Genomic DNA, 17,868 nt, shown 5'->3' with positions numbered 1-17,868 from the left:
CGCGCATGCGGGGCTCACAGGGCTGCAGCCGGCGCCGCTGCCACTCCCGGGAGCATGAAGGACCGAACCCAGGAGCTCCGCACGGTGAGTCCGGCCCCTGCGCGGCGCCTCTTGCCGCTCGCGTCCAGCGCGCTGGTCGCTCTCTGCCCAGCTTCGGTGACAGCTGGGACGGCAGCCCCTGCGTCCCCGGCCAGGGTGGGAAGAAGCGGTGCCCAGCCGGGGACCGCGAATCTTCTCCGGGTCCCGCCCCTCGGACCCACTGGGGTCACGGGCTCGCGTGAGCTCGGCTCCGATGGCCCGCGGGCTGGCGGCTGAAACCCGGGGTCCGGGATTAACTTTTCGGCGCCCCCTTGCTTTGGGGGGTCGGAGGGCTATTCTCGGATATAAGTGGCGGGACAGAAGCCTGGCCTTCTCCCTGCTCTGCGGAGCCGGTCCCGTCTTGGTCTCCCCAGGGTGTCTCCTCACTGACCCTCCTGTCCCCTCCTCCATTATAGACAGATGGGACTGGTGGGAAGGGGCCGAGAGCAGTCCCCTGCCCAGAGCCCCGCTGCAGGGCGCGCTGCGGAAACCGGGCGGTGGGGTGGGGCCGGGCTCCTCCAGCGGACGCTGTCTCGCCGGGCGCTTGCCGCTCGCTGCCCCCATCACCTCCCATCACCTGTAGCTCCCATCACCTGTGGCTCCCCACCCGGTGGCGATGGGCATCTGCTGCCCGCCCTAGTCCGAGAGGGATCAGACCCGCTCCCAGTCTTTTTCTGGCTTATGGGCAGCCCGGGCCGGCGTTTCCAGACCCTTCCAGGGTTCCCTGGTCTGATTCCGACCTGAACCTATTTTTCCACCTGTGTTTCGGAGGCCCCTGGGGTGTGGCTTCTGGGGTGGGGTTTGGATAGGGGGAGTAGAAGGATGCGCAAAGGTACCTAGTCAGAGCCCGCTTCTCCCAGTCCTGACAGAGATCCCTGCCACCCTCTCCTTCTCAGCAAGCCCCCCCTCTCCCCTGGCCTTAGCCATTTACCAGAATGTTTGCACTTCTGCCCTTAGAGATGGCCATCCTCGGGCACCTGTGGGGGGCAGTGAAGGAAATGAAACCTGTCTGTGGGGAGGGGGGCATCAGGGCTCTAGACCAGGCTGAGACTCCTCAGATGCTCTGGCTGACCTCTCTGCTGGCTCCTGGTCTCTGGGAAGAGGGGGCCCTAGCTCACTGCCTCCCCAGAACCCTTACTCTGCTGCCCAGCTTAGAGCCAGCAATCTGGGTCCCCTTATATGGAGAGTTCCAGGTGTCCTTTGGGCTTTTGATCCCATTGCTTGTCCTTTCTGCCCATAGGTTTTCTGCACTTGTGCCTGGGTCTCCCTGTTAGAGTCTTGTCTCCTAGGCATCCCGGGGCTGCAACCCGTGCTGTCCTGCCTCCATCTCCCCATTGCTCAGCTGCCAGCCCCCACTCTCCCGTCAGACCTGTGTTATTCCTGGCTGAGTGCCCAGCCCCCAGGGTAAACCCCACGAGGTTCCAAAGGAAGAAGATGGCCCCTAATGTCATATATGGTGTCTAAACACTTCCCCCACCAGCTTTTGTGGTTGCCCTCAAGTTTCCTGTGCTTGACTGAGTCAGAAGGAGTGTTGTTATCTTGGCGATGAATGGCCGTGTGGTGGATTTGCTGGTGTCTGGGTGCCTGGTGCGTCAGACAAGAGTGTTTGTGGGAACCAGGTGGTCAAGGGGAACACAGTCTTTTGCACCTGACATCCTCTGGCTCGTCAGCTTCCTCCCTTCTGCTGCAGGGGAAACTGAGGCACAAGAGAGCAGAGCTGGCCTGGTAGATCAAGTGGGATGGTAGAAAGGGGCTTGGCCTAGTCCTAAAAACAGTCATACTTAAACCTGGCTGAGATCTAAAGTCTCAGAGAGCTTGGGCTGTAGGGAGCTTGAACCCAGGTCTTTGCTGTGATGTGCGTCTGTGATTTCCCCCCTTTCCACTGCCCAACACACACACACACACACTCACACACACACACACACACACACACTCACTCGCCAGAGTGGTGAGGCCTGGATTCTCTAAAAATAAACTGAGGCTTCCTCTCCAGACACCTCCCCACCCAAGGCACTGGGCACACATGCAGCCTCGCGGGTCAGCTGGCAGGAGCCCACAGTGCGGGGAACAGATAAGTCTCGGGGGGCTGCCGTTCCCACAAGTCCCTCTCTGGGCTGCATAGGTTCCCGTCCATGAAGCAGAGGAAGGAAAACCTAAAACCCAGCTTCTCAGGGCAAGAGGGGTAGTTATAGGTCTCTTGACTCTGACTCCATATTTGGGGGAGACCTAGAACCCCAGGAACCAAAATAACCAGGAATAGAGAGGCCAGTGCTGGCTGGCTCGACAGGATGGTGCTTGGGCCAGCCACTTGTGCCACCCCCAACCGGCTCTCCCTCCTCCCCCTCCTCCTCCTTCCCCACCCAGCGCCACCACATTTGGAAGGCGAAGGGAGCTTATTTATAAAAGTCACACTTGGGGAAGGAGCTGGCGCGTTTCCTCAGCACCGCAGGCCAGGCCCAGCCCTCCAGCCTTCATCTCCTATGGAGCTGATCTTCTCACGAAGGGGGAGAATGAGGGGCTCATCAGGGGGCAGGGCGGGGGCCTCTGTGCCCTCAACAGCCTCAGAGATCAGAAGGGAAGCCTGGAGGCTTAAGAGGGGCGAAGACTTGTGTGACCAGTCATACAACCAGGGAGACTTTGGGGTCAAGATGTCCCCAGGCAGCCCCACCTGGCCTGCATCTGCCTCCTTCCCCCAGTTCAGAGGCCTCCCTGGTTTTCTTTCTGAGAACTTGTCAGAGCTGCCCCGCCCCCCGCCCCCATCCCCTGAGGGCCCAGAATGGTGTTTCTGTACATGCTGGGCCATATGGAACAGAGGGGACCTGCGGCAGGAGCCAGAGGACAGAGGGAGGAGGGAGAGTGGGGCAGCCAGACCCTGGAAAAGCCTTCCTGGAAGAAGAGCACTTGGGATGGCCCAGAAGGGCTTGGATTTGCATGGGAGAAGGGTGGATGGTCCAGAAGGAGGGACCAGTGTGAGTAAAGGCAGAGGGGCTGGGATGCCCAACCGAGGGAGGATGGTGGGTGGGCCCAACACCTGGTGGAGAGCAGGGCCCAAGCAACTGGACAGCCAGCAGGCCTGGGTGGGGAAGCCCAGGGACGCCCTCTGCCACCAGGTCTCCTTCTCTCACTCACTGCTGGGAAGAGACTGGGGTTCCCAGGGCAACAGCAGGCAGGCTGGTGCCTTAACCTGTCCATGCAGTGGAGCCAGCCAGCTTCGTCCCACAGAGCAGAAGAAATGGGTGTAAGAATAGACCCAGGGTAGGGACCCCCCTTCCTTCCTTCCTATCACCTCCTTGGGGTTTCCTAAAAAAAGAAAAAAAAAAAAAGGATTTGGGCACATGTTCAGCTAAGGTACAGGTGGCCTCCAGGGACCATATAGTCCAACCTCCTGATTTACAAAGTGGGAAAATCGAGGTCCAGAAAGGGCCCAGGATTTATCCAAGGTCCCACAGAGCCCAGAGGGAAGCAGAGCCCAGCCTCTCCCCATGCCCTGAAGCTGCCTCCCTGAGCGGCTCTGGGGCCCCTTCTAAGGGCTAACCAGAGCAGGGATCTGGTGGAAGGGGGATGCAGGATGGAGAAAGGGGGAGGGTCAGAGGGAGAGCCCTCTCTTCCTGGAAACCTGGCCTGGCCACTTGCACACCCCTGACTCAGCTCTGGGCCCCTCTGCTCTGGTGATGTTGGCTTTGATTAGTCATTAAAAAGAAGGGGAAAAAATTGCCTTCGAGGCAGACACCAGCAACTTCTGCTCCAGCAGGAATGAATCAACTGTGCCTGCTGGCCTGCTGCCATCCCCCGGGACCAGCCTGGAGGATGGCAGGACGCCGTACCTCCTGGAGGACTCACACTCTTATTTCTAGGAAGGTGTCCTGGAGCCTCTGACTGCAGAGACCGTCAGGGCTGTGCACCAGGTGGTTCTAGCAGGTCTAGGGGCATCTCCTCTCTCCCCTGTTCCAACAGATCACTGCGGTGGGGGTGGTACTCAGTCACTCCCACCCTGCCCAGCTTTCCTGACTGTGCAGGCTGGAGGTGATGAGGCCAGAGCTGAGACAGCCAGCCAGCCGGCCAGAGAGGAGGGGGACCAGACCAGTGGTTCTCAATCCTGGGGGGCTTACAAAAAACTTAACCTCAGAGTTCCTGTTGTGGCTTAGTGGGTTAAGAACCCAGCATAGTGTCCGCAAGGATGTGGGTTTGATCCTTGGCCTCGCTCAGTGGATTAAGGATCCAGCATTGCTGTAAGCTGTGACGCAGGTCACAGACATGGCTCGGATCCCGCGTTGGCTGTGGCGGAGGCCAGCAGCTGTAGCTCCAATTCGACCCCTAGCCTGGGAACTTCCATATGCCATGGGTGCAGCCCTGAAAAGAAAAGAAAAAACTTGAAGTTCCTGTCGAGGCTCAGTGGTTAGCGAATCTGACTAGGAACCATGAGGTTGCGGGTTTGATCCCTGTCCTTTCTCAGTGGGTTAAGGATCCACCGTTGCTGTGAGCTGTGCTGTAGGTGGCAGATGCAGCTTGGATCCCGCATTGCTGTGGCTGTGGCGTAGGCCAGCAGCTACAGCTCCGATTAGACCCCTAGCCTGGGAACCTCCATATGCCTCGGGAGTAGCCCTAGAAATGGCAAAAAGCCAAAAAGCCAAAAAAAAAAAAAAAAAAAGAAAAAAGAAAAAAAACTTTACCTCACCAGCCCCACCCCCACATCATTCTCATTCGGTCTAGAAGTTGGTTTTTTTGATTGTTATTTTGTAAATTTTTTTTTTTTTTTTTTTTTTTTTAGGACTGCACCTGTGACATATGAAGGTTTCCAGGTTAGGGGTGGAATCGGAGCTTCAGCTGCCGGCCACGGCCACAGCCACAGCCAAGCCATGTCTGTGACCTACACCACAACTCGCAGCACCACAAGATCCTCAACCCACTGAGCAAGGCCAGGGATCGAACCTGCATCCTCATGGATACTAGTTTGATTCATTTCTGCTGTGCCACAATGGAAACTCCCTAGAAGCTGTTTTTTTTTTTTTTTTAAATCCCCCCAAAGGATTGGTGCTGAACCAGGGCAGTGCTGAGCCGGGCGGAGAACCGCTGAAGGATGAGTTAAAAACACCAGGACAAATCAGATGTTGGATGTGAGAGGAGGGTGGGGATGCCCCTGGTTTCTGACCTGGGGGCTCTTGAGAACTGGGGATTCTGAGCAGGGAGGTTCAGAGGAGGAGGTTCAGAGGAAGGGACTCAGGAGAAAGGAGTGGAACTTTCTGGCGAGGTGGCAGGCAGGGTGCCCATATGATGGTGGGTTTGTGCAGAAGACATTTGAACTTTTTTTTTTTTTTTTTTTTTTTTTTTTGGTCTTTTTGCTATTTCTTGGGCCACTCCCGCGGCATATGGAGGTTTCCAGGCTAGGGGTCGAATTGGAGCTGCAGCCACCAGCCTACGCCAGAGCCACAGCAACTCTGGATCCGAGCCGTGTCTGCAACCTACACCACAGCTCACGGCAACGCCGGATCGTTAAGCCACTGACCAAGGGCAGGGACCGAACCTGCAACCTCATGGTTCCTAGTCGGATTGTTAACCACTGCGCCACGACGGGAACTCCCATTTGAACTTTTGAGCTTGTTACTGCCCCCAGGACTCAGCTGCTGCCTCTCTAGTCCCCAGCTGCAGTCCAGCACTCCTTCCAAAGCTGTGACTGCCACTCAGAAAAGGTGGGCAGATTCCCAAGGGGCCTGGGGCCTGATCATTCACGGCTTTGGCCTAGATGTGGATGAAGTTGAAGGGGCAGCAGAGACATAAGCCATCAGATTCTCAGAAACTGCAACAAGGCTCAGAACAGATGAAGAAACAGGAAAAAGATCCTTCACCTGAGCTCAAAATCCAACTGAGTAAATAGGGTAGGAAAGGGCTTGGGGCTTTCCTTGGCGGGAAGTGCTGTATGATCACTTCAGTGATCTTTGGTTGCATGAACAGAGGTAGATGGTGTAGAAAGAGGAAGGTGATGGGTCAGCTCTTTGGCAGCACTCAGACTATAATCAGCAGCATATTCAGTTTGTATTCTGTATCGCTGGAGAAGACAGGCTGAGTGGAACAAGTCTGGGGCAGGGGACTGCAATTTGGGGCCCCTGGGAAGGATCTGAAGGGGAGGGAGTGGTTGGCTTGAGAAGAACAACCCAGGGAGGATGTGGACACCACCTTCAGATGTCTGGCAGGCTGCCCAGGGAGAGGGCTCAGACCCCAGGAAGAGGAAGGACTTTCTAGCAACTGGGGCTGCCTCAGATAGGCAGACCTGCCTGGGAAGGCAGTGAGCTCTCCATAACTAGAGGTGTGAAAGCTGAGGCTAGAAACTGTGGCCAAGGTGACTTCAGATCCTGTAGGGCTTGAGTCTGAGGCTGCGGCTCCAGCAGGGCTGTGCACAGGGTGTGGGGAACCAGAGGAGCGAAATATGGAAGCTGGGGAGCTGAGGAAGGCAGCTGAGGAGGGTGGCATCTATGGCTGAGGAGACTGTCTGCTTCACGGAATCCAGACTGCAGGCAGAGGGGACCGCGTAGGGCCAGCAGGGAGGATGGTGGGTAAATTGTAGGGGCAGGGAGATGGTTGCAGGTGGGATCAGATTTCAGGCTGGGGCAGTGCCATGAAGAAGAGGGGTGAGGAGGAAGAAGCCATAAGACTTGGAGCCACCGCTGGTTTGACCAAGGCAGTGAGGTCATGCCCGAAACCCTCCGGTTGTCGGAGAGCAGGGAGGAGGGTGTGGCATCTCTCCAGCCTCCCTCTGTTGGAGGAGCTACCTGAGTCCTGCCTCTGTCCTCAGTCCTGCCTGCAGGTTGAGCTGGCCTGGAGAAGGTAAGTCTGCTTCACAGATGGGCAAGCTGAGGCCCAGAGAGGGACCTCAGCCCCCGGCTTCCTGCAGTAACTCTCATCTCTGGCAACTCAGGCACCCTTGTCTTTGGCTCAAGCTGATCATTACTCTAGAAGGGAAGGGAGCTGGAAAAATTCGCCTGCTTCTTCCCATCTACCCCTCTTCTCCTCCGGCACCAGAAGGATAGAGGAGCCAGGTCTCTGAATGGCAGGAACTCCTGAGGCCACTTCCCAACCTGGCAGGCTGCCGGGAGGGGGCCCAGCCCTCCTCCAGGCTGCACCCTGTCTCACTTTCCCTGGAGAGTGCTCCTCTGGCTCGGCTCCTGGGCCTGCGTGGTGCAAAGTGTGGAGATGGCTCCTAGATTCTCTGTGGCTATGGCGGGGGGGCGGGGGGGGGGGAGCTTGGTGGGAGGATGGGGGCCACCTGGCGGCAGCCACAGGCACTTGTGGGAGCGAGGATTTATTTTAGCTGCTGGGGGAGGAGGTGTGATCTCCTGATGAGAGGGGCCGCCTCCATAAAGCTCCCAACCAACCCCCTCTCATGCTTGGTCCCCCTTTGGTGGGATAGTGGGACCCTGGGAGCCCAGAGGCCACGGCCTTTTACGGAACATGCTGGGCCTCCCCACCCGTTCTCAGCCAGCCATCCCTGTCTGCATTTCATAGAGGAGCAAGCAGATCCAGAGGGGACGTCCCTCCGCCTGTCAGTGTCTGTGCTGGACCCTGAACCCTGCCCCGCCCAGCCTCCCTGTCCCCTCAGCCTCCACCTGCCTCCATCCTCAACAGGGAGCATGGAGGTGCGGGGGGTGCCTCCTCCCTGTGGGGCGCTGAGAAATGAAGAGGCATGACTGAACCCAAGACTCCCAGTCTCGGGTGACTGCCCTGGCCAGGGCGGTGGACAGGGACCTTGTCCTTGCCAGCAGAGTGGGCCGACTCCAGGTGTGGGGTGGACAGTAATGAGCGAGGCTGGCATGCCAGGAAGTCAGAGGTGTCATTACCCCCCACCCCCTGATGGGCCAGCTTTTGTACTGCTGTTCCTGGGACCATGGGGCGGGACCTGCACCTGTGGCTGAGGCCTAAGGCGGGCCCCGAGCCAAGTGGCAACATGAGTGGCCTCTTGGGCCTGCCAGACCTGCTCTGGGCCTGGAAGGAAAGAGAATCAAGATCAATGTCAAGACCGACAAGAAGGAAGTTCCCCATGTGGCTCAGCAGGTTAAGAACCCGACTAGTATCCATGAGGATGCGAGTTCGATCTCTGACCTCGCTCAGTGGGCTCAGGATCCAGCGCTGCCATCAGCTGTGATGTAGTCGCAGACACAGCTCAGATCCAGTTGCTGTCTGTGGCTGTGGTGTAGGCTGCCGGCTGCAGCTCCAGCAAGGAGAGTTCCCCAGGCGATCTGAGGGATCAAGGCTGGCATGTCACAGAGCGCCCCCCACAGGGTGGTAACTCCCAGGCCTGCCTGTGTGCTGTGGGGATGGCCTGTATCTGAGCCATCCTACCTTTTGGCAGGAGAGTGTTGGTGGTGCCCAGCCCCCCCCCCATGGCCCTCCCCACAGAGGGAGCTAGGGAACTCCTGGCAGCCTGTCTCGGGCAGTGTCTGTGAGTTGTGGCCAGTGGCCTAGCCCCTGGAGGGCCTCCTCAGCTGCACCTTGCGGAGAGAGGACCCCAGGCCTATGGGGCAGAGGAGGCAGCCGAGCAAGGGAAGGAGTACCCAGCGTGGAGGTGGACACTTACTTGGCTCTGTCACCAAACTGACTGGCAAGTCCTTGCTCCATAATCCTGCTGGGACCTCAGTGGTCCCCCAGGTCTCAGACGTGTCCCTGCCGAGGGGATGGAGGGGCGGTGGTTGGGCCCTGGACCTGCTGTATGTGGATGCTGGGCAGTCCAGGGTCCCAGGCCCAGTGGGACCCAGTGGTCCTACCACCGTCTGCTCACGGCTGCACACCATCCATGCAGGCCAAGGACAGCGATGATGATGATGACGTCACTGTCACCGTGGACCGAGACCGCTTCATGGATGAGTTCTTCGAACAGGTGGGAGCCGCACACCCGCCTCTCCCCAAACACCAGCAGACCTGGGGTGGCCATGTCTCACCTCCGAGCCAGGCCTGGGGCTCTCGCCCACTGTGCCTGGCTCAGCAGCTCACAGGAGCCCATTAATGAGCCCCTTTGGAGGGTGAATAGACTGAGTCTCAGAGGGGAGCCAAGTTTGGGGTTGCCCACTTCTCCCACCCCCACTCCAGTCTAGAAGGATCCTTGGGGCACCCCCACACACACACACCTCCTATCTGAAGCCTGGCCCCGACCTCTGGCCCTCCTCTGGGCAAGCCCTCAGCTGGAGAAGCCCTCTCCCTGGATTCGCCTCCTGACAGCCTCGGTCCGCAGGTGGAGGAGATCCGCGGCTTCATTGACAAGATCGCGGAGAACGTGGAGGAGGTGAAGCGGAAGCACAGCGCCATCCTGGCCTCCCCCAACCCTGACGAGAGTGAGTGGGTGGGCATGAGGGGCTCCACAGGCCTCTGGGAAGGCGCTGCTGCCCGGAGGGATGCTCATTGCTGGTGGCTGAGGGGTGCCTGGGCCTGGCCAGGGGGCAGGGCTCCCCTGGAAGCCTCAGGAAACACAGCTGTCCCCTCTGGGGTGGGGGGTCAGTGCCCAGTATCACCTGCAAGGTGCCTGGTGGGAGGGGTGGGGCCAGGCAGCTGCCCTGCCCTCCCCAGGTACAGCAGCCTGGGGACTCTGGGAAGGAGCTGCCTTGGATCAATTGGAGGCCCCTCGGCCCAGCCCCTCCCTTTGCCTCGCTCCCAGGGGAGCAGATGGCAGCTCTGAGGCATCCGCACTGTGGGAGGGCAAACCGGCCAACAGGCAGTTTCCGGAAAAAGCTGGCAGTCCTGGCGCTTGGCCACTGGTACCCCGGAGCCGGGCATTCTCAGGACTCCAGGAAGTCACCTCTCCCTCTGTACAGGGAGCCTGTGTGTGTCTGCAGTTCACTCTGTCCCCACATGGGTCCCCCTGATCTGGCTGTCACAATTCCCATGGAGGTGTTGATGACTGCACGAATCCGGGCCAGGCTGGTGATGCAGGCCCGTGATCCCCCTCCCCTGGGGGGCCCCGCCTCAGCCCCAGGGAGGTAGTTCCAGGGCCGGGCCCCAGGCCAGCCACCTGGACTCCTCAGACCGGGAGTGTGCACAGCCTGTTCTTACAGCTTACTCACCTCCTTTCTCCTTTCTCCAGCTCCTTGGAAGGTGCCAGCCTGTGGGGCCCAATGACAAAGCACGTGGGTGGGTCCAGCTGCTGCCCAGGCACTCATGGGGAGGGGCCCAGGCACCTAGGGCTTGATTTCGTTCTTGGCTTCAGCATTGCCTTCCTATCAGTGGCCTCTCAGTCCAAACCCGGGCATCCTTGAGCACCCAGAATAAATCTTTCCATGGCCCCAAAGTGTGCTTGAACCTGAGGCCAGTGCCACAACGACCAAGCCCAGTGGCAGGCCCTTGGAAGGCAAGATGAGCCAGGTGGGAGCTGGAAGGGGTGGAAAGGGTAGGTGGGACCTCCGCGAGCAGCGCGTACATCCAGCTCAGTCACCACGTCAGCATGCTTTGCCCCCCCGCCAGAGGTTTATCTGAGGCAGCGCATATGACGTGGTTTCTGTGTGTCTGGGTCAGTGCGTGTTCCTGGTGGGTCACTCCTGCTGAGGCTCAGAAGGGGGCTGACTGTGGGGTGAGGCTCTAAAGAGCTAGAGTTGGCCTCTCACCTGCTGAAAGGTGGGGCAGGTGGGGGTGGGGTGATAGCTGCCCAGCTCCCCCAGCCTTGGCTCCCTTGTGCCACCTTCATCATGTGTCATTAGTGACCAGTTCAGAATCGCCACCCATGAGCTGAGCAGTCGAGACCCAGCTGATGGTCGCTGGTGTGGGCTAATGGGCACTCCCAGGGGGAGGGGGCTCCCCATTGAGGGTTCTTGGGCAGAGGCGGAGTAGAGCGGATGTCACAAGGAAAGCTGGCAGTAAGCGGGGGGCTTTCCTGGGCCATGTCTTGCTCTGCCTTTCTGGGGGCTGCCATCCGGACTGGGCTATTTTGGGTCTGAGCAAAAGAGGCTGAGACGTCAGAGCAGCTGGTAACCGAGTTTTCCTTTGTTCCTACGAAGGAGGCGCCCTCCTCCGCTCTTGGAAGCCCCTCACTCCACCTCACTCACAATTCCACAGTTCCACTTGGGAAGTGGCCCCCACCTGATGGGCCACTGTCATCGTCCTTCTTGAGTCCCCTATGGGAGAAGCCCCAGCCCCAGAAGCAAGCGGAGGGTGGATGAGGAAGACTTCAGCCAGGTTCCTCCAAGGGATGCAGGCGTGAGGGGTGGCCCTGAGGCTGGGCTCCACCCGGCCCCAGAGGCAAACAGCCATTTTGCGCTGCTTTGCCAGCCAACCCCTTGCAGGGAGTGGGGTGACCTGGGCATCCCCATTGCCTCTGCCAGCTTTAGGGGGATGGTTCCAGTTGGAACAAGTGCCGGAAACTATGCCACTGCCCTCCCCCAACTTCACCCTCCCATGGGCCCAGCTGCCTGCTACCTCCAGAGCGGCCCACCTCTTCGAAGCTCTTATCCCAGCCCCGGCCCCCAGGGCAGGTGCCTCCAGTTTCTGTCCACCTGCGGGGCACTCAGCAATTGGCCGTCACTGAGCTCAGCGCCTGGGGCAGGCGGTGACTAGAACAGGGTCTGCTCCCCCAGGGTGCTTGATGGAGGGCTGGCTTCCCCTCCTTGCGCCCTGGCCCCATCAGCCCATTGGCTGGATGCTCACCCCCATGAGCCACCAGGTAGCGCTAGGTGAGCCCCGCACCCCCACCTCCGACTCAGGCAAGTACCAAGTGAATGTTCCCAGTGCCAACTCCAGCATCGCCAGCTGTTCCGCAATGATTTCTGCCTTAAATTTAGACCCATCTGTTATCTGCAGGGGGTGGGGGGGAGCCAGCAAAGGAGGAAGGGAGGCTTCTTGGGAGGCAGCACGAGAGGGGGTGAGGCTGCAGCTGGAGCAGCAGGCAGAGCCTTAGCCAGGGCACGAGGGGAGACCCAGATCTGCCCAGAGCCCCCCTTGGGCCCCAGCCTGAACATCAGGCAGGGGGAGTCCAGAGGACTCCCTGTCACGGCTTCTACCTCCCCAGAGACGAAGGAGGAGCTGGAGGAACTCATGTCTGACATAAAGAAGACCGCAAACAAAGTTCGCTCCAAGTTGAAGAGTGAGTCTGGGCTCCAGGCCTTGCCTGGGATGTGGGGAGCACGCAGCCCGTGGGGTTTCACTGACTAAGGGGGACACTGGGTCTTGCTGTCCTTTGTGAGGGCTCCATCATGTGCCATTTGCTCAGCAACTACCTGGCAAGGCCTGTCTGTGCTGGCTCTGGACTGGGCCTTGGGACACGTGCCTCGGGCTCCGTCCAGAAAATGTTCCACTCTGGGCACTGTCCCCCACCTCAGCTAAAGAGAGTTAAAGAGTGGCCAGCACTGCCTGGTCCCATGCAGGAGCCCTAGAATCCATGGCCTAGGGGTCATGTGCCCAGCAGGAGGTGGCCGGCCACCTGCCCCTGCCCACCTTGGGCATGGCCCCTTGTTTGGTGCACAGCCTTCCTGAGCAGGAGAAAGACAGAGTGGGCCTGAGCCACCAGGCCTAGCATGTAGTAGGTGCATGCATGCACACAGCTTTGTGTGCATATAGGCCTGGAATGCATCATGCCTGGAAGGGCCCTTGTTGGCTCCTCCTCCATCAGTGCCCAGACCTCTTCCTCTGCTTCCTGTGTGACCCCACTCACCAGACAACACAAGTTCCCCATGGTGGGGTGGGGGCCGGGGGGCACTGAGCCAGACCCTGGGTGTGGGTGTGGGGGGAAGCAGCGGTGAATAGGGCAGGTTATCAGCAGCCGTCTGTTGCCCAGGCATCGAGCAGAGCATCGAGCAGGAGGAAGGCCTGAACCGTTCTTCCGCTGACCTGAGAATCCGAAAGACACAGGTGTGGGCTGGGCCCCTGGGACGGGCAGCGCGTGCACCTGGGGCTCTGGGGCCCTGTGGGGCAGAGCCTGACACCTGCACCCCCATTTGGGTCCCCAGCACTCCACGCTGTCCCGGAAGTTTGTGGAGGTGATGTCGGAATACAACGCCACCCAGTCTGACTACCGCGAGCGCTGCAAGGGCCGCATTCAGAGGCAGCTGGAGATCAGTAAGATGAGGGGGCGGGGCGGGGCGGGGGCGGGGTCACGGTGAGAGAACGGCGCGGAGCGGCTGCTGACCACCCTGGGGAGGTCCTGGTTCAGTGTGACCCCTGCTCGCAGCCGGCCGGACCACGACGAGCGAGGAGCTGGAAGACATGCTGGAGAGCGGGAACCCGGCCATCTTTGCCTCGGGGGTGAGTGTGCACCCTTCCAGCCACAATCCCTCCCACCAGGGACCTGGGTGTGTGTGCAGAGTGCTAGATCTGGGCAGTGTTCAGACACAGTCCCCTGTGAGGCAGGTTTTAGAGACGAGAAGGCTGAGTCCCAGAGAGGGGAAGGGACCAGGCAGAGGTCACATAAATGTTAGGGCCAAAGGGGACGTTAAGACCCGCCTCCTGGTTCCTCCCAGTGGGTCTGCTTCCTGGCTGCCCCTGCTCCTTCACCAGGGGCTAGGGGCTCCTTCCGCCAGCCTCAGGACCTTTTGCCCCTCCCGGAGGACATTCAGGTGAAGCTCCATGCTCTACCAAGCAGGGGGCGCTTACTGAAAGAGGTGGCACATGGGCAGGGGAGGCAGCTTAGGCACGTGGTTCTGGGATGGGGGGTGGTCAGCTTATTTAGTGTGGGAGGAAGAACAGGAGAAGAGGGACAGGAGAAGGCCTAGGTCCTTGGGGCAGTCCTCTTGGGCTCCTACAACACTGGTGGGAAGAACTCCCTCTCAGCAGCTGCTGTTGGCAAGCACGGGGGGAGAGTGTTAGTAGCCCAGTGTTGCAGGTAGAACTCTACAGGTAGGAGGAAACCGGTTCTCAGAGAAATTAAGTAACAGCTGGTAAGAGCTGAGCAGGAAGTGAGGGGAGGGCTGCAGCTAAGAAAGAAGCCTCTGGCTCTGCTTCTAGGACCTTCTGCTCAGGTCACTACTCATCCCAGCTGCCTCTGCCCTTGGCCTCTTGCTGTCCTGGTCCCAGTCCCCATCCCACCCCCTTCTGTGTGTCCCTGGGTCCCAGCCCACTGTTCCCACCCCCCCAGATCATCATGGACTCCAGCGTCTCGAAGCAGGCCCTGAGCGAGATTGAGACGCGCCACAGTGAGATCATCAAGCTGGAGAACAGCATCCGGGAGCTGCACGACATGTTCATGGACATGGCCATGCTCGTGGAGAGCCAGGTGTGTGCCCGGGGCCCCACGGCCTCTCCCCGACGACCCCCAGCAGCACCCCGGCTGCACTAACCCTGCCCTTTCTGCCCGCCACGCTGCCCTACCTGGGAGGGATCGAGTCTTCAGGTAACTAACCACGCACTGTTGTAACTGCCTCCAGGGTCCTGCTCCCCAGAAGGACCCTCTGCATGGCTCTGCTTGGCCCCCGGGGAACCCCAGGCCCTGCATGGCCCTTCCCACCTCCACCCAATCTTGTCCTGGCTTGTTGGCCAGCTCTTGGTCATGTGGGCACTGTGGATGGGCACATCCCTAGGACAGCTGAGAGCCTGCTCCCGGCGCTGATGTTTGTTGGGTGAAAGGGCAGCATAAGTAAATGACACCAGGTGCTCAGGAGATGTTGGGAGGTGGCAGTGTGACAGAGCAGTGATTCTCAAACTTGAAAGCTCCCAGGAGCCACTTGGAGGGCTTGTAAATTCCCCTGTTCCGGTCCCCATTCACAGAGATTGGTCGGTCAGGGTGGGGCCTCGTAAATTTGTATGCCTAACAAGATCAAGGGTGACGACGATGCTACTAGTCCAAGAGCCACCCTTAGAGTAATGCTCACTTTGGATGGGGTGCTCAGGGAAGGCCTCCCCAGGGACATGGTGTTTGAGCTGTGACTTCCCGGGGAAGAGTGAAGAGCTGGTCCAGGCAGAGGGACCAGCAACACCACAGTTCTGAAACCAGCAAGAGCCTGACTTACTTGAAGAGAAGCAGAAAGGCCGGCTGGCGGCAGGATCCCATGGGGAATTGGAGATGAGGGAGGCGGGGGTCCTCACAGGAGGTGCTGGGTGTCTGGAGTCTCTTCTAGGTTGGAGGGTCTTAGGTGTGGGGGTGGCGTGGCCCAAGTCAGGCAGCAGGGGGGCTGTGAGGAGGCCACTACTGCTTTCATCAGGCGAGGGACCATGGTGATAGGGACACCAGTGGGAGCAGTGGACTTGGAGAGAGCAGTCAGCTGTGAACACGCTGCTGCTGGAGTCCTGTGGCTTCTGGGGGCTGCATGGACCAGATTGCAGGACCCCATGAGGGCTGTGGGACTGGGAAGGAGGGTCTTTTTTGCTTTTTAGGGCTGTACCTGCCGCATATGGAAGTTTCCAGGCTAGGGGTTGAATTGGAGCTGCAGCTGCTGGCCTACACCACAGCCACAGCCATGTAGGATCCAAGCCACGTGTGTGACCTAGACCACAGCTCATGGCAATGCTGGATCCTTAACCCACTGAGGCCAGGGATCGAACCGACATCCTCATGGGTGCTAGTCAGGTTCTTAACCTGCTGAGTCACAAGAGGAACTCCTGGGCAGGGGGGTCTTCAAAGTTGAAGAGCAAAGCCTGTTGAGGCTGGATGACGGGAGGATGGAGTGGGGGGGTTCACCATTGTCACTGTGGCCAGGCTCCAGCCCACCCATTGTCGCCCCCACCTTCCTCTGTCTGGCACCAGGGTCAGGGCTTCAGCTGAGCATCCTCTGCACGGTCCCCATGCCCTTGGCTGAGACTGCATGGCCAATTCCCGCCCCAGGATGGTTGTATTTTGGGGAGCTGCTCGGGGTGCCTGGTGTGAAGGGCCCAGGTGAGAAGCTGTACCCCCTCCCCTCACATCCCCCCTCTCTCTCACCTCAGGTTGCTTTCCCGAAATCCTGCCCTGGGCCCCCTCCCAACCCTGAGGGGGCCCTCTGGAGCTCGGGTGCCCCTGGCCGCACAGGGGGAGATGATTGACAGGATTGAGTACAACGTGGAACATTCGGTGGACTACGTGGAGAGGGCAGTGTCGGACACCAAGAAGGCCGTCAAGTACCAGAGCAAGGCTCGCCGGGTCAGTAGCCCCAAGTCTGCCCAAGCCCACCCCCCAGACACCACCCCCCCGCCCCGCACCAGCCCCTCCCCATTCTGCCTTGGCCCCGCCCCCAGCCTTTCCAGCCCTCATCGGAGGCCCCTCCCCCAAGCTCCGCCCAAAGGCTCCGCCTCCCTCCCTGTCCTCCTCCGGCGCCCTCTGAGCTGAGGTCTCCTTTTGCCTCCCTGCGCAGAAGAAGATCATGATCATCATCTGCTGTGTGGTCCTGGGCATCGTCATCGCCTCCACCTTTGGCGGCATCTTTGGCTAGAAACCGCCCCACCGGCCATTCGCTCCGGATGGTCCACCCCGAGGAGGCCCCCCTGGCAGCCACCACCTGGCTGGGGGCCCTCTCCTCCCTCCCCCAGACTGCTCCGTTCTCTGCCACAGGGGCCCTGCCCCACCCTGCCCTGAGCCGTCGTGTGCATGATCTTTGTGACAGTGTGCGTCTGTACAGAACAGGCAGGGGGGAGCCAGGCTGGGAAACCGCCAGCCGGGTGGGGCTGGGCCAGCAAGGGACAGACGCAGGCCCTGGCCCAGGCCTCCTTCGCCGCTGGGCAGGGCTGCCCTGAGTGGTTAGCCACGCTCCCCTTCCCTGCCTCCCCTCTGGCCTGGGGCCAGCCCTCTCCTGGCATCAGGGCTCTTGCCAGACCCCGACCTTGCCTCTTGCTGACCAGGCCATCTGCCCCATCCTGTGTCCTCTCCAGCTGTGCCCCTAAGCCGAGCCCCGAGGGCTGGGGACCAGCTGGCCACATGGTGCTGCTTTTCGGGTTAGAGGAGGGGTGGCCCTGAGAGACAGCCCAGCTCTAAGCCTCTAACAGCTGATCACTGCCAGGGAGGCTCAGGGTGCCGTGGCCAGGTGGCTTCTGGCCGTGTCAAGACCAGGCTTCCTTCCCTACCGTGGAGCAGTCCAGTAGGTCTTTGGCGGCCTTAGCCTCCCTTCCTACACTCCTGCAGCCCCAGGAGCAACCCCCTTGGGCTATGCCTGACCCCGGGTCACATTCTGCAAGGGGCTGACTGGTGCCTGGTCTGCAGCCGCTGTTGGAGCTAGTGAGGCAGAGCAGGCTCAGTCAGGCCTCTGTGCTGGCGAAGCCCACGGCCTGGGCCAGCCACTCTCCCCACAGGCCTCAGTCGGGTCCTCAAGCCATTGTATGTTGCATGTTTGGGACAGTGGTCCCTGCTCTCTTGTGCTCGAGAAGTCGACGTTACTTCTGGCCTGCCATCCTGTCCTGCCCTCACTGCCCCCACTGATGTGCCACGTGGGTGTCAGGTGTCTCAGACACAGTATTCAGCAGCCACCAGGAGGAAACCTCCCTCTTCCCACCATCTGGGGACTGAGGTCAGAAACAAGCCCCCACTCAAGACCCCTCTTCCTCGTTGACAGGCAAGGCGTGTGCCTGCGAGCGCATGCAGTAGGGAGGGGCCAGCTCTGTGCCCCTCCTTCCCTTGGCTTTGCTCTTGCCGGTGTCGGTGACCACCGTCCGTGCTGCCTTCTTGAACAGCAACTCCCCTCCCCCCACCCCTTCACCAAAGGTCTTGGTACAACCAGCGGCCCATTTTGTGAAGTTTTTATGTAGACTAAACATTTGTATCTGTACCATGTCTTGTCTCTAGTTCGGGTTTTTTTTTTTTGCCCTTTTTAGGGCCGCTCCTGCAGCATATGGAGGTTCCCAGGCTAGGGGGTCTAATCAGAGCTGTAGCCTCTGGCCTACACCACAGCCACAGCAACATGGGATTCGAGCTGCGTCTGCGACCTA

The 17,868-nt window shown here is 59.8% G+C and overlaps 1 protein-coding gene across 3 annotated transcripts; it reads left to right on the top strand.

Annotated features, from left to right (window-relative positions):
• The first annotated feature begins 11 nt into the window (after positions 1-11).
• On the top strand, positions 12-17,711 carry STX1A (syntaxin 1A). Of its 3 annotated transcripts, none has more exons than XR_014840256.1 (10): positions 12-84; positions 8,867-8,944; positions 9,296-9,395; positions 12,056-12,130; positions 12,821-12,894; positions 12,993-13,101; positions 13,214-13,287; positions 14,117-14,254; positions 15,901-16,093; positions 16,305-17,711. XR_014840256.1 is itself a non-coding variant. In XM_003124422.6 (10 exons), the coding sequence occupies exons 1-10, from the start codon at positions 55-57 to the stop codon at positions 16,380-16,382; spliced, it is 867 nt and encodes a 288-aa protein (XP_003124470.4). In that variant the 5' UTR covers positions 12-54; the 3' UTR covers positions 16,383-17,711. The 3 variants fall into 3 exon arrangements, 1 of the variants encoding a protein (XP_003124470.4); XR_014840257.1 differs by having other exon boundaries at positions 14,117-14,371; XM_003124422.6 differs by having other exon boundaries at positions 15,983-16,093.
• The last annotated feature ends 157 nt before the right edge of the window (positions 17,712-17,868 follow it).

Source organism: Sus scrofa, chromosome 3 (genome assembly GCF_054392235.1).
Source record: "Sus scrofa isolate SSC_HxYL_T2T_F1_AM1 chromosome 3, Sscrofa_HxYL_maternal_Yorkshire_Landrace_v2.0, whole genome shotgun sequence".
Lineage (NCBI taxonomy): Eukaryota > Metazoa > Chordata > Mammalia > Artiodactyla > Suidae > Sus > Sus scrofa.
The sequence above is the reverse complement of the archived record's forward strand: the minus strand, read 5'-3'. Positions and strand labels throughout refer to the sequence as shown.